This window comes from Coregonus lavaretus (genome assembly GCF_964263955.1).
Source record: "Coregonus lavaretus genome assembly, chromosome: 4".
NCBI lineage: Eukaryota > Metazoa > Chordata > Actinopteri > Salmoniformes > Salmonidae > Coregonus > Coregonus lavaretus.
Genome location: NC_139991.1, coordinates 39,657,171 through 39,677,639, shown reverse-complemented (window position 1 = coordinate 39,677,639; position 20,469 = coordinate 39,657,171). Strand labels below are relative to the sequence as shown.

The 20,469-nt window shown below is 44.6% G+C and overlaps 1 protein-coding gene across 1 annotated transcript in view; it reads right to left on the bottom strand.

The window, feature by feature from the left end:
* Window positions 1–18,249, bottom strand: part of LOC311127417 (tetratricopeptide repeat protein 28-like) — a 105,903-nt gene extending 87,654 nt beyond the window's left edge. Inside the window, exons 1-2 of the mRNA XM_084159265.1 lie at window positions 18,213–18,249; window positions 16,409–16,789 (exon numbers count right to left, since the gene is read on the bottom strand). Coding sequence (XP_084015391.1) covers window positions 16,409–16,789; window positions 18,213–18,242 — 411 coding nt within the window. The 5' untranslated portion in view covers window positions 18,243–18,249. The remainder of the gene's footprint in view (window positions 1–16,408; window positions 16,790–18,212) is intronic.
* Window positions 18,250–20,469: the final 2,220 nt, after the last annotated feature.

The following is a 20,469-nucleotide window of genomic DNA, read 5'->3' as shown; positions in this document are numbered from 1 at the left end:
GTCAACTCTATAAGGGGTGAAGAAACTAGGGGTTGGTTAGGTTTGTAATTGACAACCAGATACTTGGAGCTTGAGATGTGTGATGCAGAGTGATAGAGCAGAGGTTAGAAGTCAGGGGTCGGCTCAGTGCTGATTGAATTAAAGGGGTGTTCAGGGGGAAAGGGGTGTGGCTAAGCTCTGGTAATTCCCCTATAAATCTCATTGTCGGGGGGCATTTACAGGGTAGGTGGTTCTTTACATTGCTTTCACACATTCATACAAACACACACACACAGTTGTGTATTACTATACAACAATTGATTCCCATTCAAAATTATATTTCCCCAAACCCCTAAATCTAACCTTAACCCCTAAGCCTAAAATTGCCTTTTTCCTTTTTAGGACCAGCCAAATGTCCTCACTATTCTTGTGAGGACTTCTGGTCACAAGTATAGTAAAACAAAACAAAAAACACACACAGACAGGCTACATACCCGACGCCCAACAGTTGTGAAGGGTGAATCATCAGTTTAACCTTATCTGTCCTGCAAGGTCATTAGATTTGAATGTTCAACCCCCTCAGGGTCTGTTTGGTAGAGCCCAGAGGGTTTTGAAGTGGTTTTGGCATTGGATCAGAACACTCCATCTTCATAATGGGGGAGCCATTCAAGAGGGCCAGAGGGAAAGACAAGCAGCTGTTATTCTTAGAAACACCCAGATGACTTGTCAGATTGATTGTGTGTGTGTGTGTGCGTGTGTGTGTGTATGTGATCTGCTGTCTGCGGATAGTGGCTCTGTGGCAGAGATAGGTGACACACATTCACTAACAGCTCTCATTATACCCTATGGGCTCCTAGCACCATGTCAACCATCACACACAACACACTGACACATGCTCTCGCACATTCAATATGGGCCTGACTAACTGCCTTGATCCCCAGCAATATTGTCATAATATTATCCTCAGCTCCCATTTCAACAGCCTGACCGGCCACCCCCTGCGCTGACAGACACAATCCCTCTATCCCCCTCCTCTCCTAGATATGTTCTATCAACCACATGGTTCCTTCACTCTATTCTTTTTCTGTGTCGTTTTATTTCACTTTTACAACACTGCTTGTGTTCAAAAGCTCTTTGATCATTCTTACACACAAACACTTTCTCTCTTGTGCGTGTGTGGTGTGTCCTTGGCAAAGCTGGGTGACAGAGAGACAGGGACCCTGTAGCTAGGGCTGGTAGGAGATTGATGTGAAGAAAAAATGCCAGCTTGAGGGGCAAACGCATGTACACACACTCATCTGTGGCGTAGAGGTGTGGTCTGATAGGAGCTGTGAGCGTGTGAAGAGAAGCCCTGGGTGGGATGGATTTCCGAATGCACTATAGATGTGGACACAAAAGAGATAATGTGCTGGCACTTAGCAACATCATTTAACAGCTAGGATACTGCAGAGTTCAAACACACACCATCATGACAGGTATTACTGTGACAGTCAGATACTGTTATCACTGACAGAGACAAAATACAGTGAGGGAAAAAGTATTTGATCCCTGCTGATTTTGTACGTTTGCCCACTGACAAACAAATGATCAGTCTATAATTTTAATGGTAGGTTTATTTGAACAGTGAGAGACAGAATAACAACAAAAAAATCCAGAAAAACGCATGTCAAAAATGTTATAAATTGATTTGCGTTTTAATGAGGGAAATAAGTATTTGACCCCCTCTCAATCAGAAAGATTTCTGGCTCCCAGGTGTCTTTTAAACAGGTAATGTGCTGAGATTAGGCGCACACTCTTAAAGGGAGTGCTCCTAATCTCAGCTTGTTACCTGTATAAAAGACACCTGTCCACAGAAGCAAATCAATCAATCAGAGTCCAAACTCTCCACCATGGCCAAGACCAAAGAGCTCTCCAAGGATGTCAGGGACAAGATTGTAGACCTACACAAGGCTGGAATGGGCTACAAGACCATCGCCAAGCAGCTTGGTGAGAAGGTGACAACAGTTGGTGCGATTATTCGCAAATGGAAGAAACACAAAATAACTGTCAATCTCCCTCGGCCTGGGGCTCCATGCAAGATCTCACCTCATGGAGTTGCAATGATCATGAGAACGGTGAGGAATCAGCCCAGAACTACACGGGAGGATCTTGTCAATGATCTCAAGGCAGCTGGGACCATAGTCACCAAGAAAACAATTGGTAACACACTACGCCGTGAAGGACTGAAATCCTGCAGCGCCCGCTAGGTCCCCCTGCTCAAGAAAGCACATATACAGGCCCGTCTGAAGTTTGCCAATGAACATCTGAATGATTCAAAGGAGAACTGGGTGAAAGTGTTGTGGTCAGATGAGACCAAAATCGAGCTCTTTGGCATCAACTCAACTCGCCGTGTTTGGAGGAGGAGGAATGCTGCCTATGACCCCAAGAACACCATCCCCACCGTCAAACATGGAGGTGGAAACATTATGCTTTGGGGGTGTTTTTCTGCTAAGGGGACAGGACAACTTCACCGCATCAAAGGGACGATGGACGGGGCCATGTACCGTCAAAATCTTGGGTGAGAACCTCCTTCCCTCAGCCAGGGCATTGAAAATGGGTGGTGGATGGGTATTCCAGCATGACAATAACCCAAAACACACGGCCAAGGCAACAAAGGAGTGGCTCAAGAAGAAGCACATTAAGGTCCTGGAGTGGCCTAGCCAGTCTCCAGACCTTAATCCCATAGAAAATCTGTGGAGGGAGCTGAAGGTTCGAGTTGCCAAACGTCAGCCTCGAAACCTTAATGACTTGGAGAAGATCTGCAAAGAAGAGTGGGACAAAATCCCTCCTGAGATGTGTGCAAACCTGGTGGCCAACTACAAGAAACGTCTGACCTCTGTGATTGCCAAAAAGGGTTTTGCCACCAAGTACTAAGTCATGTTTTGCAGAGGGGTCAAATACTTATTTCCCTCATTAAAATGCAAATCAATTTATAACATTTTTGACATGCGTTTTTCTGGATTTTTTTGTTGTTATTCTGTCTCTCACTGTTCAAATAAACCTACCATTATAGACTGATCATGTCTTTGTCAGTGGGCAAACGTACAAAATCAGCAGGGGATCAAAAACGTTTTTCCCTCACTGTAACTTGTCTCGCTGCAGATCACTCAGGTTCCTTCTCTCTCTCTCTCTCTCTCTCTCGCGCTCTCTCCTCCAGCAGTGTATTTCACACCCCACTTTCCACTCCTCCACCAATCAAACACACACACACCATCTTGGCATGTCTTCAGAGAGTGTGTCTCAGTGATGTTGAACTATTAATGGTGTCATGGCTGCTTGTAGTGATGTTTTCATACACAGCCACTCTCTGACTACACACTCGCAGGGTGTGTGTGTGTACACGTTCCAAACAGAGGATGAAAGACTGATGACTCAGAGGAATACACGGTTACAGAAGAAGGTGACTGGCTGGCTGGCTGACTGTCTCTCTCTCTCTCGATGCATGAAATAAAACAGCGTTTGTTGGAAGAGAAATCCCTAAAGCAACCTGTGATAGCACATATCACATTACAGAGGAGAGGAGAGGGGGAGAGTAGAGGATAAGACAGGATGAGAGGGGAGGAGAGGATAAGACAGGATGAGAGGCAAGAGGCTAAGACAGAATGAGAGGGGTGAGGATAAGACAGGATGAAAGGGGAGAGGAGAGGATAAGACAGGATGAGAGGGGGAGAGGATAAGACAGGATGAGAGGCGAGAGGATACGACAGGATGAGAGGGGAGAGGAGAGGATAAGACAGGATGACAGGCAAGAGGATAAGACAGGATGAGAGGATAAGACAGGATGTGAGGGGAGAGGATAAGACAGGATGAGAGGCGAGAGGATGAGAGGGGAGAGAAGAGGATAAGACAGGATGAGAGGCGAGTGGAGAGGATAAGACAGGATGAGAGGGGAAAGGAGAGGATAAGACAGGATGAGAGGTGAGAGGAGAGAGGACAGTATAGAACCAGTACATGTACAGTACTTTGTTCTACAAGTACACACCCACACATAAACACACAAACAAACACACAGATCCCTGGTGTGTCTCAAGGCTGCGTGTTAGTATGTAACATGTAAATGAGCAGCAGTCCTCCAATAAGAGGTCTGGGACTGAAACACATGTCATATGACTGTTGACAATGTCAATAAGGTGTTTATTTGGAACACTGGAGATTCACTAACTCAAAGGTGAAGGCCTTTAGGGAGGGAGACATGCTTTCTGCTGTATTGACATGAATATGAAACATAAAAACTGTTTTAAGTGAGAAGTAGGGGGGAGTGAGATGGGGGGACATGGATGAATTTGTGGAGAGAGCCGGGAGGTGAAGACCAACACACAGCGAAACACACACACATACATATATGTGTGAGCATGAGCGAGCTAGTAGCCAGAGCCAGCCAGCCAGCCAGCCAGCCAGCCAGCCAGCCAGCCAGCCAGCCAGCCAGCCAGCCAGCCAGCCAGCCAGCCAGCCAGCCAGCCAGCCAGCCAGCCAGCCAGCCAGCCAGCCAGCCAGCCAGCCAGCCAGCCAGCCAGCCAGCCAGCCAGCCAGCCAGCCAGCCAGCCAGCCAGCCTGTGTGAGCATGAGCGAGCTAGTAGCCAGCCAGCCAGCCAGCCAGCCAGCCAGCCAGCCAGCCAGCCAGCCAGCCAGCTAGCCAGCTAGCCAGCCAGCCAGCCAGACAGACAGACAGACAGACAGACAGACAGACAGACAGACAGACAGACAGACAGACAGACTTGTAATAACCCAATAGCTAGTTCATAATGACAGGTGTAGTGGTGTATTCCGTTGGGCTGACAGAACTGGAGCCCCTGTGTATTGGGAAGGGGGGTACACTAGTTAGACAACAGCTGGTAGGGAGAGGGAGAGAGAGAAACCTGGCCTCTCTCTGCTGCCAATCTCTCTCTCTCTCTCTCTCTCTCTCTCTCTCTCTCTCTCTCTCACACACACACACACACACACACACAAAGCTATGGACGACTGGGGTTGATCTTAAATGTCAGCCCAACAAACTCTCACAGTCTCACTTCAGAATTCAACGTTTGTCCATAAACGTCGCATTTCGAAAGTTAAGTTTAGGCATTAATTCTGAATGGTTAAGGTAAGGGTTAAGGTTTGGGATAGGGTTAAAACATAAACAACTTGACGGTTAAGCTGAGGCATTAATTCAGAATGGTTATGGTAAGGGTTAAAGTTTGGGATAGGGTAAAAAAAATATTTGTAAAAAACAAGTGCCAAAGAGTGGGATTGACAAGCGACCCTCGGAGCTGGAACTCGCGGTTTACGCCCATCTGTCATCCCCGTCCACAGCGCTCTAGCAAACCGCAAGCCTACTTGATGGTAATAGCGCTCACCGTTGTGGCCGTTTTTTAAATAATCTCCCGACGTCATGGGTATCTGGACGGACGTCGAATTTAGCCTTGGATCTTGAGCGACCTGGCTGCCCAGCCTGATCAATAATGCAGTGTGTGTGTGTGTGTGATATTTGTTTATGCTTGTGGCTGGTGCCAACCTCATAGTTTGTTCATGAATACGGTTAACTGCATGGAGCTTTTCCAAGAACAAAAACACACACACCAAGACGCACGCGTGCACGCACACACGCATTAGAATGAAAATGTGATGTTAGAATGAAAATGTGTTGCCAAGGTGTGTGTTTAGCAGTTGTGAGGTGTGTTGGCTGTAGTGAGCGCTACAACAGCTTGACTGGGAGTGCCTGATTCTAGGTAGTAGTGCTTTTGAGTGTGTGTGACGTGTCTTCAATTAACTTCCAAACACACGCTTCTGCTTCAATTATATACAGTATATGATTGTGTCTGTAGTTCATTTATGATTATGTTACTGGCAGTCATTACAGTCTATTATAGAACATTGTATAGTGGATGTATACACACGCTCACGTATGCATACATACACTACCAGTCAAAAGTTTGGACACACCTATTCATTCATTTTTTGCATGGTAGAATAATAGTGAAGACATCAAAACTATGAAATAACACATATGGAATCATGTAGTAACCAAACAAGTGTTAAACAAATCAAAATATATTTTATATTTGAGATTCTTCAAATAGCCACCCTTTGCCTTGATGACAGCTTTGCACACTCTTGGCATTCTCTCAACCAGCTTCATGAGGTAGTCACCGGGAAGGCATTTCAATTAACAGGTGTGCCTTCTTAAAGGTTCATTTGTGGAATTTCTTTCCTTCTTAATGCGTTTGAGCCAATCAGCTGTGTTGTGACAAGGTAGGGGGGTATACAGAAGATAGCCCTATTTGGTAAAAGACCAAGTCCATATTATGGCAAGAACAGCTCAAATAAGCAAAGAGAAACGACAGTCTATCATTACTTTAAGACATGAAGGTCAGTCAATATGGACAATTTCAAAAACTTTGAACGTTTCTTCAAGTGCAGTCACAAAATCCATCTAGCGCTATGATGAAACAGGCTCTCATGAGGACCGCCATAGGAATGGAAGACCCAGATTTACCTCTGCTGCAGAGGATAAGTTCATTAGAGTTACCAGCCTCAGAAATTGCAGCCCAAATAAATGCTTCACAGAGTTCAAGTCACAGACACATCTCAACATCAACTGTTCAGAGGGGACTGTGTGAATCAGGCCTTCATGGTCGAATTGCTGCAAAGAAACCACTACTAAAGGACACTAAGAAGAAGAAGAGAACTGCTTGGGCCAAGAAACACAAGCAATGGACATTAGACAGATGAAAATGTGTCCTTTGGTCTGGAGTCCAAATTGGAGATTTTTGGTTCCAACCGCCGTGTCTTTGTGAGACACGGTGTGGGTGAACGGATTATCTCTGCATGTGTAGTTCCCACCGTAAAGCATGGAGGAGGAGGTGTTATGGTGTGGGGGTGCTTTGCTGGTGACACTGTCTGTGATTTATTTAGAATTCAAGGCACACTTAACCAGCATGGCTACCACAGCATTCTGCAGCGATACGCCATCCCATCTGGTTTGGGCTTAGTGGGACTATCATTTGTTTTTCAACAGGACAATGACCCAACACACCTCCAGGCTGTGTAAGGGCTATTTTACCAAGAAGGAGAGTGATGGAGTGCTGCATCAGATGACCTGGCCTCCACCCAATTGAGATGGTTTGGGATGAGTTGTACGGCAGAGTGAAGGAAAAGCAGCCAACAAGTGCTCAGCATATGTGGGAACTCGTTCAAGGGTGGTTATTTGAAGAATCTCAAATATAAACTATATTTTGATTTGTTTAACACTTTTTTGGTTCCTACATGATTCCATATGTGTTATTTCATAGTTTTGATGTCTTCATTATTATTCTACAATGTAGAAAATAGTTGAAATAAAGAAAAACCCTTGAATGAGTAGGTGTGTCCAAACTTTTGACTGGTACTGTACATATTGCTCCATCTTGTCAACCCTTTTCTCTTTCTCCTTTTGTTTCCAAGGCTACTTCTCCCTCTGTTCCTCTGCCCCTGTTGACTGTACTGCTAGGTGGATGTGAACAGATCTACAGGATTTCAACCAGGTGGGGGAACATGTATTGGGGAAAAACATTGTCACCACCACACTGTAACTGAACAGGAGAAAGGATACATGCTGAAATGGATCAATGAGATTAGAAACCCTGAGGGTTGAGAGGGGAGAGGACAGGGTAGTACAAAGGTCCACAGACTGAACAGACAGAGAGTACAGAGACAAGCTGTGTTAGTTAATTTCATACTATTGTGTGTGTGTGTGTGTGTGTGTGTGTGTTTAGCAGCTAGTAGCCAGATCTCAGCAGACAGACAGATAGACAGGCAGACAGACAAACTCGTAATAACTCAAAGCAAACACATTCGACGGTACCTCTTCACCAAACACTGCAAAACAGCAAACACAATTACAGAGGCTCATCTGTTTGGCAGAAACCCCAGTCTGGCCTGGAACCTAGCATGGCAACTCTCAGTGCCATCTCCATATGTGCCACCAACTGGGTGGGTGGGTGGGGGGGGGAGAGAGGGAGAGGGAGAGAGAGAGGAATTGAACGTTCAGCATTTTCCTGATCAGATATGGTAAATGCCGCACTTTCCAGCTTATCTCAAAGTCAGAGATATTACTTTAGATCAATTAATTATTAAGAGATTTAAGAGAAACTTGAAAGACTTAAGATAAACTTTTTTTTATTTCAGACGATGTTGGAGGACACTGATGTATCTGATGTGATCTGTTAAACCAATGAAATATTTCCCTAACTGGTAGTTGTTAACCGGGAAGACAAAGAGTGGTGTAGACACATTTTACCAATATGCATGACTACACAGTCTTGGATTTTCTCGGACACTTTCTGTTGCTACTGTGATATTAGAGAAAGTGAGTGCGTGTGTGTCAAATCAAATCGTATTGGTCACATACACATATTTAGCAGACGTTATTGCGGGTGTAGCGAAATGCTTGTGTGTGTGCGTGTTTTCGTTCCCCCTCTCTATCTCTCTCCTCTCTTTTTCTCCCATGTCTATCTCCAAGCCAAAACATCAGGACCTCAACTCACAACCTGTCTGCTACCCCCCCCATCTCTCTCCCACTCCCGCTGTCCCCCTGCTGTCTCGCTCTTCCTGCTGTCTATTCCAGACTTTCGTGTGGCTAAACTGCACATTCTAAATATCGCCACTGATGCCATAAAGACAGAAAAGCCTGGACATGGTACATGATGCTCCCAAGAGCTTCATTCAAGTACAAACATTGAAAACATCTCCATAGCCATCTCTGTGTTTGTGTGTCTGTGTGTAGAGACTGGCATATTTCCAATAATTATCAGCTACCAACAGCTGATTCCTCTGATCTGACGCAAATGGGCTGAAGAGTGTGTGTGTGTGTGTCAGTGTGTGTGTTAGCCCCTGGGGGGACAGTGGTGATCTATATCACCAGTGCAGGAGATAGCATGGTGTCATTGACTTCAGATTGATCCTAGGGCTGTCCCTGACTAAAGAAAATCTTGGTTGACCAAGAGTTGTCTGTTGGTCGAAATTGGTTGACATTTTTAAATGTGCATTTTTCCATATATAGACACATCCTATGCATGTGTTTTAATCAAATCAACGATATGCACTGAGCTTGTCTGATGCTTTAAGGGAACTGTTTGATAAAATAATTAAGACAAACAAATTACTAGAGGGAGTCCGACCACAATTGATTTGATTGTGCCGGGCCGGGCTCAGCCTTGCTGCGCTGTGTTAAAAAAACAGCGAGTGACTGTGTGACTAGCACCCATTGCCTCTCTCTCCTCCCTGCTGCAGCGACGATCAACAGTGTGTATCGCGCTGTCCATGTTGCTGAAGCTGCAACATAATTATAGCCATTTCTAACTGAAAAGTTATGTTACCGAAATACCTCATTTGTTTAGGAAAAACATTCCCTATTCCCTCAACCTTTGCTCTCTTTACGTGACACATGTATGCACCAATAGGGCCTGATGTATAGCATATCATAATCACATCAATAAATTGGTCATAACAAACTCAGAACACCATAACACATGACAGCAAAATGGATGCAGAGGATGTAATGGGAATGTTTACTGGTTGCTCAGGAGGTAAAGGGGAAGTCAGATGTGTGGAATCAATTTGACTAGTTGTGGAAAATACTGGCGATCAAGAAAAAAAAGGTAAGGAGCAAGCACTGCGTGCATATTATGTGTGCCAAACAGGTGCTTTTAGATTACAATATATTTTTTCTGACCGTTTGGAACAATGTAAACAACACTAAAGAAATTATATGTTTTTTTGTAACGCAAGTTACGGTATGAAGACTAAACAGGATGCGCTCTTAGGCCTACAGCTCGATTGTAGCAGGTGATTTAACGGAGTCAGGTGCAGGAGGTGTAAATCACAGAATCAATGGTTTATTAGGCCAATACAGCGGTTCGCAGCAATGCGTAAAACAACTACAGTGCGGTATAACGGCGCACTGGAGAAAAACAAAATACACGGGTGAATATCCTGGCAATACAGTACATAAAGCTCCACCGAGCTATCGACAGCTCCACGAGACAATCACACACAAGGACATGGGGGGCAGAGGGAATACTTATACAGGGACTGATGAGGGAATATGAACCAGATGTGTATAAAAACAAGACAAAACAAATGAAATGATGAGATGAGGAGCGACAGTGGCTAGAAGGCCGGTGACGACGAACGCCGAAGCCTGCCTGAACAAGTAGAGGAGGCAGCTTCAGAGGAAGTCGTGACATCGATGGTGGTTATATAAGACTGCTATAGTAAGCCTACTAATGATAATGACATTACTTATTATTACAATGATGATCATAATAATAGTAATAATAACAATAAGAAGGAGATCAAGGAAAAAGGAGGGTTATTATTATTATCATAATTATAATTATTATAAATATACTTTTTCTGACAATTTGGAAAAGTGTAAACAACACTAAATAAATTATAAATAATACCAGAGAGGCTGGTCTAACAAAAAAAGTGTATAGCCTTTATCCAAACCATCTCAATTGGGTTGAGGTCGGGGGATTGTGGAGGCCAGGTCATCTAATGCTGCACTCTATCACTCTCCTTCTTGGAAAATAGCCCTTACACAGCCTGGAGGTGTGTTGGGTCATTGTCCTGTTGAAAAACAAATGATAGTCCCACTAAGCCCAAACCAGATGGGATGGCGTATCGTTGCAGAATGCTGTGGTAGCCATGCTGGTTAAGTGTGCCTTGAATTCTAAATAAATCACAGACAGTGTCACCAGCAAAGCACCCCCACACCATAACACCTCCTCCTCCATGCTTTACGGTGGGAACTACACATGCGGAGATCATCTGTTCCCCCACACCGCGTCTCACAAAGACACGGCGGTTGGAACTAAAAATCTCCAATTTGGACTCCAGACCTAAGGACAAATTTCCACCGGTCTAATGTCCATGGCTCTTGTTTCTTGAACCAAGCAGGTCTCTTCTTCTTATTGGTGTCCTTTAGTAGGGGTTTCTTTGCAGCAATTCGACCATGAAGGCCTGATTCACACAGTCCCCTCTGAACAGTTGATGTTAAGATGTGTCTGTGACTTGAACTCTGTGAAGCATTTATTTGGGCTGCAATTTCTGAGGCTGGTAACTCTAATGAACTTATTCTCTGCAGCAGAGGTAAATCTGGGTCTTCCATTCCTGTGGCGGTCCTCATAAGAGCCAGTTTCATCATAGCGCTTGATGGTTTTTGAAACTGCACTAGAAGAAACTTGACATTTTCCGTATTGACTGACCTTCATGTCTTAAAATAATGATGGACTGTCGTTTCTCTTGGCTTATTTGAGCTGTTCTTGCCATAATATGGACTTGTTCTTTTACCAAATAGGGCTATCTTCTGTGTACCCCCCTACCTTGTCACAACACAACTGATTGGCTCAAATGCATTAAGAAGAAAATAAATTCCACAAATTAACTTTTAAGAAGGCACACCTGTTAATTGAAATGCATTCCAGGTGACTACCTCATGAACCTGGTTGAGAGAATGCCAAGAGTGTTCAAAGCTGTCATCAAGGCAAAGGGTGGCTATTTGAAGAATCTCAAATATAACATGTATCTTGATTTGTTTAACACTTTTTTGGTTACTACATGATTCCATATGTGTTATTTCATAGTTTTGATGTCTTCACTATTATTCTACAATGTAAAAAATAGTAAAAATAAAGAAAAACCCTTGAATGAGTAGGTGTGTCCAAACTTTTGACTGGTACTGTATATGGATGATTTAGAAAGCCAGGCACATTTAACAGTTGTGCTATTGATTACAGACCAAACTAAGTTTGGGTTTCCTCTCACCACACTTTTCTTATACAATTAAGGCAAGGGATGTTTTCTTGTCTCCTAACTCCGCTGCTGCCACTACCGCATTGTTCTCAACACCAATATGCTGGTTAACTTTGCTATTATGCACATAGCAACCAGTGGAGGCTGCTGAGGGGAGGACGGCTCATAATAATGGCTGGAACGGATACCATTCCACTTATTCCGCTCCAGCCATTACCAATAGATCGTTCTCCCTAATTAAGGTGCCACCAACCTCCTGTGATAGCAACATGGTCTAGGAAAAGGCGCCAATTCAACAGCGGACTGATGTCTTTCAGAACCGCTGACAGCGACCACTATCCAACGTCAGAAAAAGCGCACCATTGTTCTTACATAATATAACCATATACAATTTCAGTAGCAAACGTCTTAGACTGATGGACTGTGCCATCCCCACGGCCTCCACAATGGATGAGTCCACTCAGACAGGCACGAATCAGACCGGTATCTTTTACACCATGATTTTTTATACATATTTTTTGCTACTGCTCAACTAAAGAAATCTCGGTCGACCAACAGCCTATCAACCAAACAGTCGACCAGTCGACTAAATTGGGTCAGCCCTAATTGACCCTAAAGCTAGACCACAACACTGATAGTCACATACACTATATATATACAAAAGTATGTGGACACCCCTTCAAATTAGTGGATTTGGCTATTTCAGCCACACCCATTGCTGACAGGTGTATAAAATCAAGCACACAGCCATGCAATCTCCATAGACAAACATTGGCTGTAGAATGGCCTTACTGAAGAGCTCAGTGACGTTCAACGTGGCACCGTCATAGGATGCCACCTTTCCAACAAGTCAGTTCGTCAAATTTCTGCCCTGCTAAAGCTGCCCCAGTCAACTGTAAGTGTTGTTATTGTGAAGTGGAAACGTCTAGGAGCAACAACAGCTCAATTGCGAAGTGGTAGGCCACACAAGCTCACAGAACGGGACCGCTGAGTGCTGAATCGCGTAGCGCGTAAAACTTGTCTGTCTTCGGTTGTAACACTCACTACCGAGTTCCAAACTTCCTCTGCAAGCAACGTCAGCACAAGAACTGTTCGTCGGGAGCTTCATGAAATGGGTTTCCATGGCCGAGCAGCCACACACAAGCATAAGATCACCATGCGCAATGCCAAGCGTCGGCTGGAGTGGTGTAAAGCTCGCCGCCATTGGACTCTGGAGCAGTGGAAACGCATTCTCTGGAGTGATGAATCACACTTCACCATCTGGCAGTCCGACGGACAAATCTGGGTTTGGCGGATGCCAGGAGGACGCTACCTGCCCGAATGCATAGTGCCAACTGTAAAGTTTGGTGGAGGAGGAATAATGGTCTGGGGCTGTTTTTCATAGTTTGGGCTAGGCCCCTTAGTTCCAGTAAACAGAAATGTGAACGCTACAGCATACAATGACATTCTAGACGATTCTGTACTTCCAACTTTGTGGCAACAGTTTGGGGAAGGCCCTTTCCTCTTTCAGCATGACAATGCCCCCGTGCACAAAGCGAGGTCCATACAGAAATGGTTTGTCAAGATCGGAGTGGAAGAACTTGACTGGCCTGCACAGAGCCCTGACCTCAACCTCATCTAACACCTTTTTCCTTGTGCGGACTGGTGAAATGTCCCCACTTGGACGAATTTTCCTTGTTTTACTATCCTTCTGAGAACTTCTGGTCCCCACAAGGATAGTAAAACCAAAAACATACAAACACAGGCGCACAGACGCACGCACACACACACAGCACAGGGCCCCTCATACTCCTTCCCTGTAATTACCCATCCTATGAGATTGTTCATTAATCCTCGCCTGGAAATAGACTCACACACCCCGTTATTAGTGGCTACATAATGATATCTCTCTCTCACTCTCTTCCCCTCCATCTCCCTCTCTCTATTATGGCAGCACCAGCACCAGTCTTCTCTTAGAAGAACACAGATTCTTATTCCAGAAGCTTCCCGGAAACGGCTGAGGTACCGGGGAATTCCCAAATCCAACACAGAGAACAGAATTCCCAAACAGAGAATATGGGACACTGGCTGCATTCCTCTGGGTTGCTATTTGAAATGGGAATGCTGGGAAAAGCTGCTGTACAGAGTCTGGTGTTCAACTGGGCTTATGGTCAGGATTAAAACTAAAGCCCAAACCCTTTCCAGCTGACTATACAGGCATAAGTGTAGCCCTCTCACACTCAGTATGAAGCCCACTGAAACACTAACTCCATAATTAACCAACACAACATAACCACTGTTTAATAACAACTTGTACTTTTATTCCAACTCCCGTATTCATCCATTTATCCACCTCTCTCTTCACGTCTCATTTTTCCCACACCCCTCCTAATGGCCAATCCATCCCTCTCTCCAAATGTCTCCTTCCTCCACACTGCAACTCTACAAAGGAACCCAACTGTGTGAGTGGGAGAGAAAGAGAGAAAGGTGGGCAGAGAGGAGGGATTGGGGTGCTGTGCTTCGCTGAGAAAGCAGAGTTGGTGGGCTCTGACTGTGTGTGAACAGATGTCTGTGTGTGTGTGTGTGTGTGTGTGTGTGTGTGTGTGTGTGCACGCGCTTCTGTGTGTGCAAGTGTGTAAGAACATCTCCAAATTAATAACAGCCAATTAAGCCCACTATGGTGCTAGCCTGCACCGAGGCTCATTAGAGGTGTGTGTGCAATAGTACGCATGTGACAGCAGGAAATAGATGCTGACGATGTGCGCTTTTCATCACATTATCACACTGTCTCATGGATGAGAGGCTGCAGACTGTCTTCATCTGGTGTTAGTCTTTTAATAGGAGAGGAGAAGGAGAGGAAGTGAAAGGAGAGGAGGAGAGGATGTTATTTTCTCAACGCACTCATTAACCGTTCTGTTGCATGTGGAACCAAATGTTTAGGAGTGCATGATTTTTAAACCCCAGCACACACACAACTAACTGCCAATCAGATATCATTTAGGCCTACACCAGTACAATGCACATAACTGTTTTATTCAAAGCCTGCATTGTGTACCCTTGAGTTGAAACAGTGGATTGGGCATTATAATTTTTTTTCATGAATGGTGCATTTTATAGGTTTATATACAGGATTATATTTGGTGTGTGTTTGTGTGTCGTGTGAGAAAATTATTTCTGTACTTGACTTAATACTGCCCTCTGGTGTTTATGATGCAACATCACTGCCCAACCAAAACAGTTTGGTGTTTTGATGTTTGTGGGTCTGAAAGCTGCTTCAAAGGTGAAAGCTACATGAGAACATGGCCAAAAAACATGCTCCCAGGGTTTTTGTCTCAGAGGCAGACCTTTCAGGGTACATATGGGCCTTCATATGTAAATCTGTAGTGACAGACTGACCACTTCAAAACCTTTCATAGAGACCATGACTGACTAATAGAGCTAAACATGGTATAGTTTGGAGAGCTTAACACCTCACAGAGAAAGAGAGAGCTTTCTAGAACAACAGAGCCAGGGTTGATGACCACGGTCTAAATAAAGGACCAGTATAGACAGAAAACTCAGTCAGCAATCAATCAGAAAGAGCATTTTTTTTTCAAAATGCATGGTCTTTCTAAGCTTCATCCATCTGTCCATTGAAATTAAGAGCCATCAAACGTTTGAGTTAGGCTACTTAGTTTCTCACCACTGTGAACCCTGAGTGCTCAATGCACCTGTAAGTGAAAAAGCCTCTTTCAATATGCCAATCTGCCTAGCAACAACTATACAGAAACCCAGTGAAGGCTGAAAGAGGAGAGGGCAACTCCCAAACAGCAAAGAGCTCCAGACAGAAAACAGGAAGGTTGTATGGGAGAAAAAACACTCCAAGGCTTTTCACTCCGGCGACACGGCTCCATCTAAATGACAAAGACACAAAGACCAGTTAAAGCGGAGCACGAAACACACCGACAAAAGGAGAGAAAGAAGAGAAAAAAATAGAAAAACAAAAACAACGTCTGTGCACCTTACACACACACACACACACACACACACGCACACCTCTTTTCACTATGCTTTTGTGCCCCTGCTTCTGTTTTCCCTGTTGCCTCTCAGCTCCCATGCCCAACTCTTCCGTGTGTGTGTGTGTGTGTGTGTATGTGTGTGTGTGTGCCTGTGCGTTTGTGTGCGTGTAGCCTGCTGTGCCAACAGAGAAGTCGACGGGGTGCAGCGGATTGGCGACCGGAGGAAGAGAAGCTGACAGTAAATAAAAGAGAGCGAGGCCAGGCTGAAGGAAGTAGCTTTCTCAGAGTGGTAGTTCATTACACCTGACCTTCACACTGACCCACAGAGAATACAGTAGCAGGACCACTGCTATGACACCGTCACCGGGCCACACACACACACCCAGAAGCAGTTTCCGTCTATTCTCTTCAGTATCGAGAGGGGAAGTGGAGTGGAGCTGGCCCAGACCCAGAGAGAGAGCGATAACAGAGCCAGCCTGGAAAAGCCTTTCTAGGTTCTGACTCCTTACAAAGACCCCTGACTCTCAGTCTCTCTCTCGCTCTCTCAATCTCTCGCTCTCTCTCTCTGTCTCACACTTTGTCTCTCTCATTTGTTTAGTGGCTGTATGTTCTAGTATAGACTGGAATAAAGTCAGGCCTACCTTGGGCCATTTGGGGTTAAGCAGGCGGGCTTTGAGGGCGTCATCCAGGGCGGTCTGGTACTGTCCCAGATGGAGAAGGGCCGCAGAGCGGTTACTGTACAGGATGCAGTTCTGAGGGTCCGCAGACAGGGCCTCCCCGTAGAGCTGCACCGCCAGGCTGTACTGCCCTTGCTGGCATGCCTGATTACTGCGACGCACTGCCTCCAGAAACTCTGCCTTAGAAAGGATAGGAGGCCCGGGAGGGATGGAGGGAGGGATGGAAGGATGAGGGTCTGTCTGACAGAGAGGGGGAGGGATGGGGCGAGCAGAGGTACAGGACGAAGAGGACGAAGAGGGAGGGTTGGTGGTTCGGGTAGAAGAGCGAGGGCCGAAGAGAGAGAACTGAGGAGGAGAGGAGAGAGGGGGGAGGAAGAAGAGAAATGTGGGGAGGAGTGGTCAGTTATCTTTTCATTCAATCAGATACATTTTTCTCAACATTACAGTAATTTTACAATCCAGAGGAGCATGTCAATAAACATCTGAGATTCTAATATGTTCCACCAAAACATCAAAGCAATGTTTATATCAGCATTTGATATAGTGTGTGTGTGTGTGTGTATGTAATGTGCACGTTGAGGTTAGCCCTCTGTTGTCTCAACTTAGAAAAGCTGCTTCCCTCCCTGATCTGCTGTTGCCAGATTTGTCCTTTCAGAATGACTTACACCAAGGCTGTCATTATCGCTCTCTCACACGCACACACACACAGACACACATGGACACACACACACACACACAGACTCAGACACACACACACAGTCCCAGTGGCTTTCTCTGTCCAAACAGTTGACTGGAGCACTAACTCACACAGTAGGAAGTTTCCACTGAGAATATACAGAGAGAGAGACAGAGAGAGAGAGACAGAGACAGAGAGAGAGAGAGAGAGAGAGAGAGAGAGAGAGAGAGAGAGAGAGAGAGAGAGAGAATGTCTTTATTCTTTTGAAACTTCTGAGTGTAATGTTTACTGTTAATATTTATTGTTTATTTCACTTTTGTTTACTATCTACTTCACTTGCTTTGGCAATGTTAACATACGTTTCCCATGCCAATAAAGCCCTTAATTTCAATTTCAATTTGAGAGAGAGAGAGAGACAGAGACAGAGACAGAGACAGAGACAGAGACAGAGACAGACAGAGAGAGAGAGAGAGAGAGAGAGAGAGAGAGAAGCTTTTCAACCTGTGTATACAGCCAATGGGCTTGTATGCATTAGTCAAAACGGTTTTGTTGGAACAGAAGTACAGGAACACCCTCTTCACACGCACACGCACTCACATGCATACACACACGCACACAGACACACACACACACACACACTCTCACACCACTTCCATGTCCCTTCCTTCCCCCTCCCAACTCAGACCAGGTCAGCAGGGAGAAACACATTCCTGAGAGAATGAAACCAGGGACCTCCTCTGACAAAGTGAGAGAGAGAGAGAGAGAGAGACACACTAAAGGGTCAACCACCACGTGCTCTTTGTCACCCAAGTAACATACCACCTGTAAAAAAGAATGTTACATTTGTATCTTGTCTTATTATTATTAATGTTATACTGTAACATGGCATCTTTGATCTTCCACTAAATTGCTATGAAATGCAATGTGCTACTTCCTAGCGCGGTATGGGCTGAATAGCTGCGCAACTTGGACACAACATCAAACGCATCATCAAAGCGCTTTGGCCAATGTTGCAGCTAGATATATAGCCTTTAGGCTCTACTCTTTAAAATAAACGGACATTTTCTTTGTTCGGCATTGGGTTATATTTACCCTTTCTTTCTTCGGTCGATGTTTCTCCATCCTGTCGTAGTTTTATACCCAGCGGCAGTAACTTCAAACTTTCATCCCATGCAGTTCGCTTCCCAAACAGGACAGAGAAACCGTGCGATCTCACAAAACAATGTAGTAGGAAGGAACTCCAATCAACCGCTCTAATGTTTTCATGGACCTCAAAAAAGTGAACAACCATGCGATATTCCCACTCAACCGCCCGCGAACTAACTAAAGTTATTTCCCAGAAAGTACGCCATATTGTCAAATCCGTTTTTCCCCGAGTAACGGAATTTGTGTCCGGCGGAGGCGTGTCTCGGTAGGCTCGAGCTTCACGGATGCAGCTCCAGTCGGTCTCCAGGTCTCAGTTACCCGTGGTGACATCAGAGAGGGGTTGAGTTACCTGTCAACTATTCATTCCACTGTGGAGCTGTAGGTATTGTTTCTACAGCATTTTGGTAATATATCATTACTTTCTGCAACCCTCTTCGTAAATAAACAAGCCAAAAGGTGCAGATTGCTTAAAAGTAGATTACACAATGGCCTTGAATCAAAGGGTGATAAACAAATGAAGAAGAAATCTAGAAAAAGACAATACAATCAACATCCCTCTGCATTTCATTAACTTATTCTGGTTACGCCTTATTTTGTAGTATATTTAGAAATTGTTTGGTAAAATGTAAATTACATAATAATAAACTAATACTTTGGTGTTAGTGTAGCCTAATGTTTTATCAAATTGACAGTATTCTGAAGACAACAGTAATGCCTACAGGCTATTTAGGAGTGAGAGTGTTTTTTACAGAGTAAACAAATAATAAATAAAAACATTACATCCAAACACTTGTCTTTGACAACGATATATTTTCTTATACAAGTAACTTCAATGTACTACTTACAGTGGTTAAGTTACAGTCATAAATGCTGAGCACAGACAGTAGTTAAAAATAAAGTATTGTACACTATAGCTTTGATATTTACGCACAGGACTTGAAACATGGTTTTCCCTTTACAACAGTAAGCCCCTGATACAACTATCACTATTTACTGTACAACTATTATGTTAGTATTCATATCTCTGGGTGAGGAAATATATTTATTTCACTTCTCTTTTTGACCTGCACTGTTGGAGCCCGGAGCTTAAGAATTTCACTGTACCCTGTGCATGTGACCAATAAAATAATCTAATAAAATAAAATAAAATGGTATGCTTAAATAGATCAGGCAACACTACATCACATTGGCACTGCATCACCTACTAAAGCACATTGTTTGTGCTTTCTGGTCTTGTGTACTTTAGGTTTTGTCATCCTGAGGCAGGGCTTGTGCAGTCTGACTGAGCAGTCCTTGCGTTTAGCCCGTCTAGTTGGGCCTCCTGCCATTTTGTCCAGGGACCTGAAGATGGCGACACTCCTCCATGTCTCCATCAGTCTTCTTTGCTGCTCCAGCTGAGTGGGAGAGGGTTTGACCAGAGCAGCTGAAAAGCTGTAGGCAAGGAGTCAGACTGTTACAAACTTGTGTGTGTGTGTGCATGCGTGTGTGAGAGAGAGAGAGACAGCATGTGCATGTGTGCAGCAGTGTATGTGTGTCTGCGAGTGTGTAGTGCACTGGCCTTGTCCCTGTGTGCAGACTGAACCCCAGACAATTCCTTCTGTTGAACCAGACCCTCAGACTGTCTAGAGAGGACAGGAGAGGAGAACATATTGGGGTGAGTGCCAGACACACACTTGAGCACACTCCCACTGCTGCCCAACTGATCTACAGTACTTCTACTGCCATTTATTTTATCAAATATTTTAATTGACCTGGCCCGGGTATCCTGGATGAATATTGACCTCATTCCGTCAGTAGAGGATGCCTGGTTGTTCTTTAAAAGTGCTTTCCTCTCAATCTTAAATAAGCATGCCCCATTCAAAAAATGCAGAACTAAGAACAGATATAGCCCCTGGTTCTCCTCAGACTTGACTGCCCTTGACCAGCACAAAAACATCCTGTGGCGTACTGCATTAGCATCGAACAGCCCTGGCGATATGCAACTTTTTAGGGAAGTCAGGAACCAATATACACAATCAGTTAGGAAAGCAAAGGCTAGCTTTTTCAAACAGAAATTTGCATCCTGTAGCACTAACTCCAAAAAGTTTTGGGACACTGTAAAGTCCATGGAAAATAAAAGCACCTCCTCCCAACTGCCAACTGCACTGAGGCTAGGAAATACTGTCACCACCGATAAATCTACAATAATCGAGAATTTCAACAA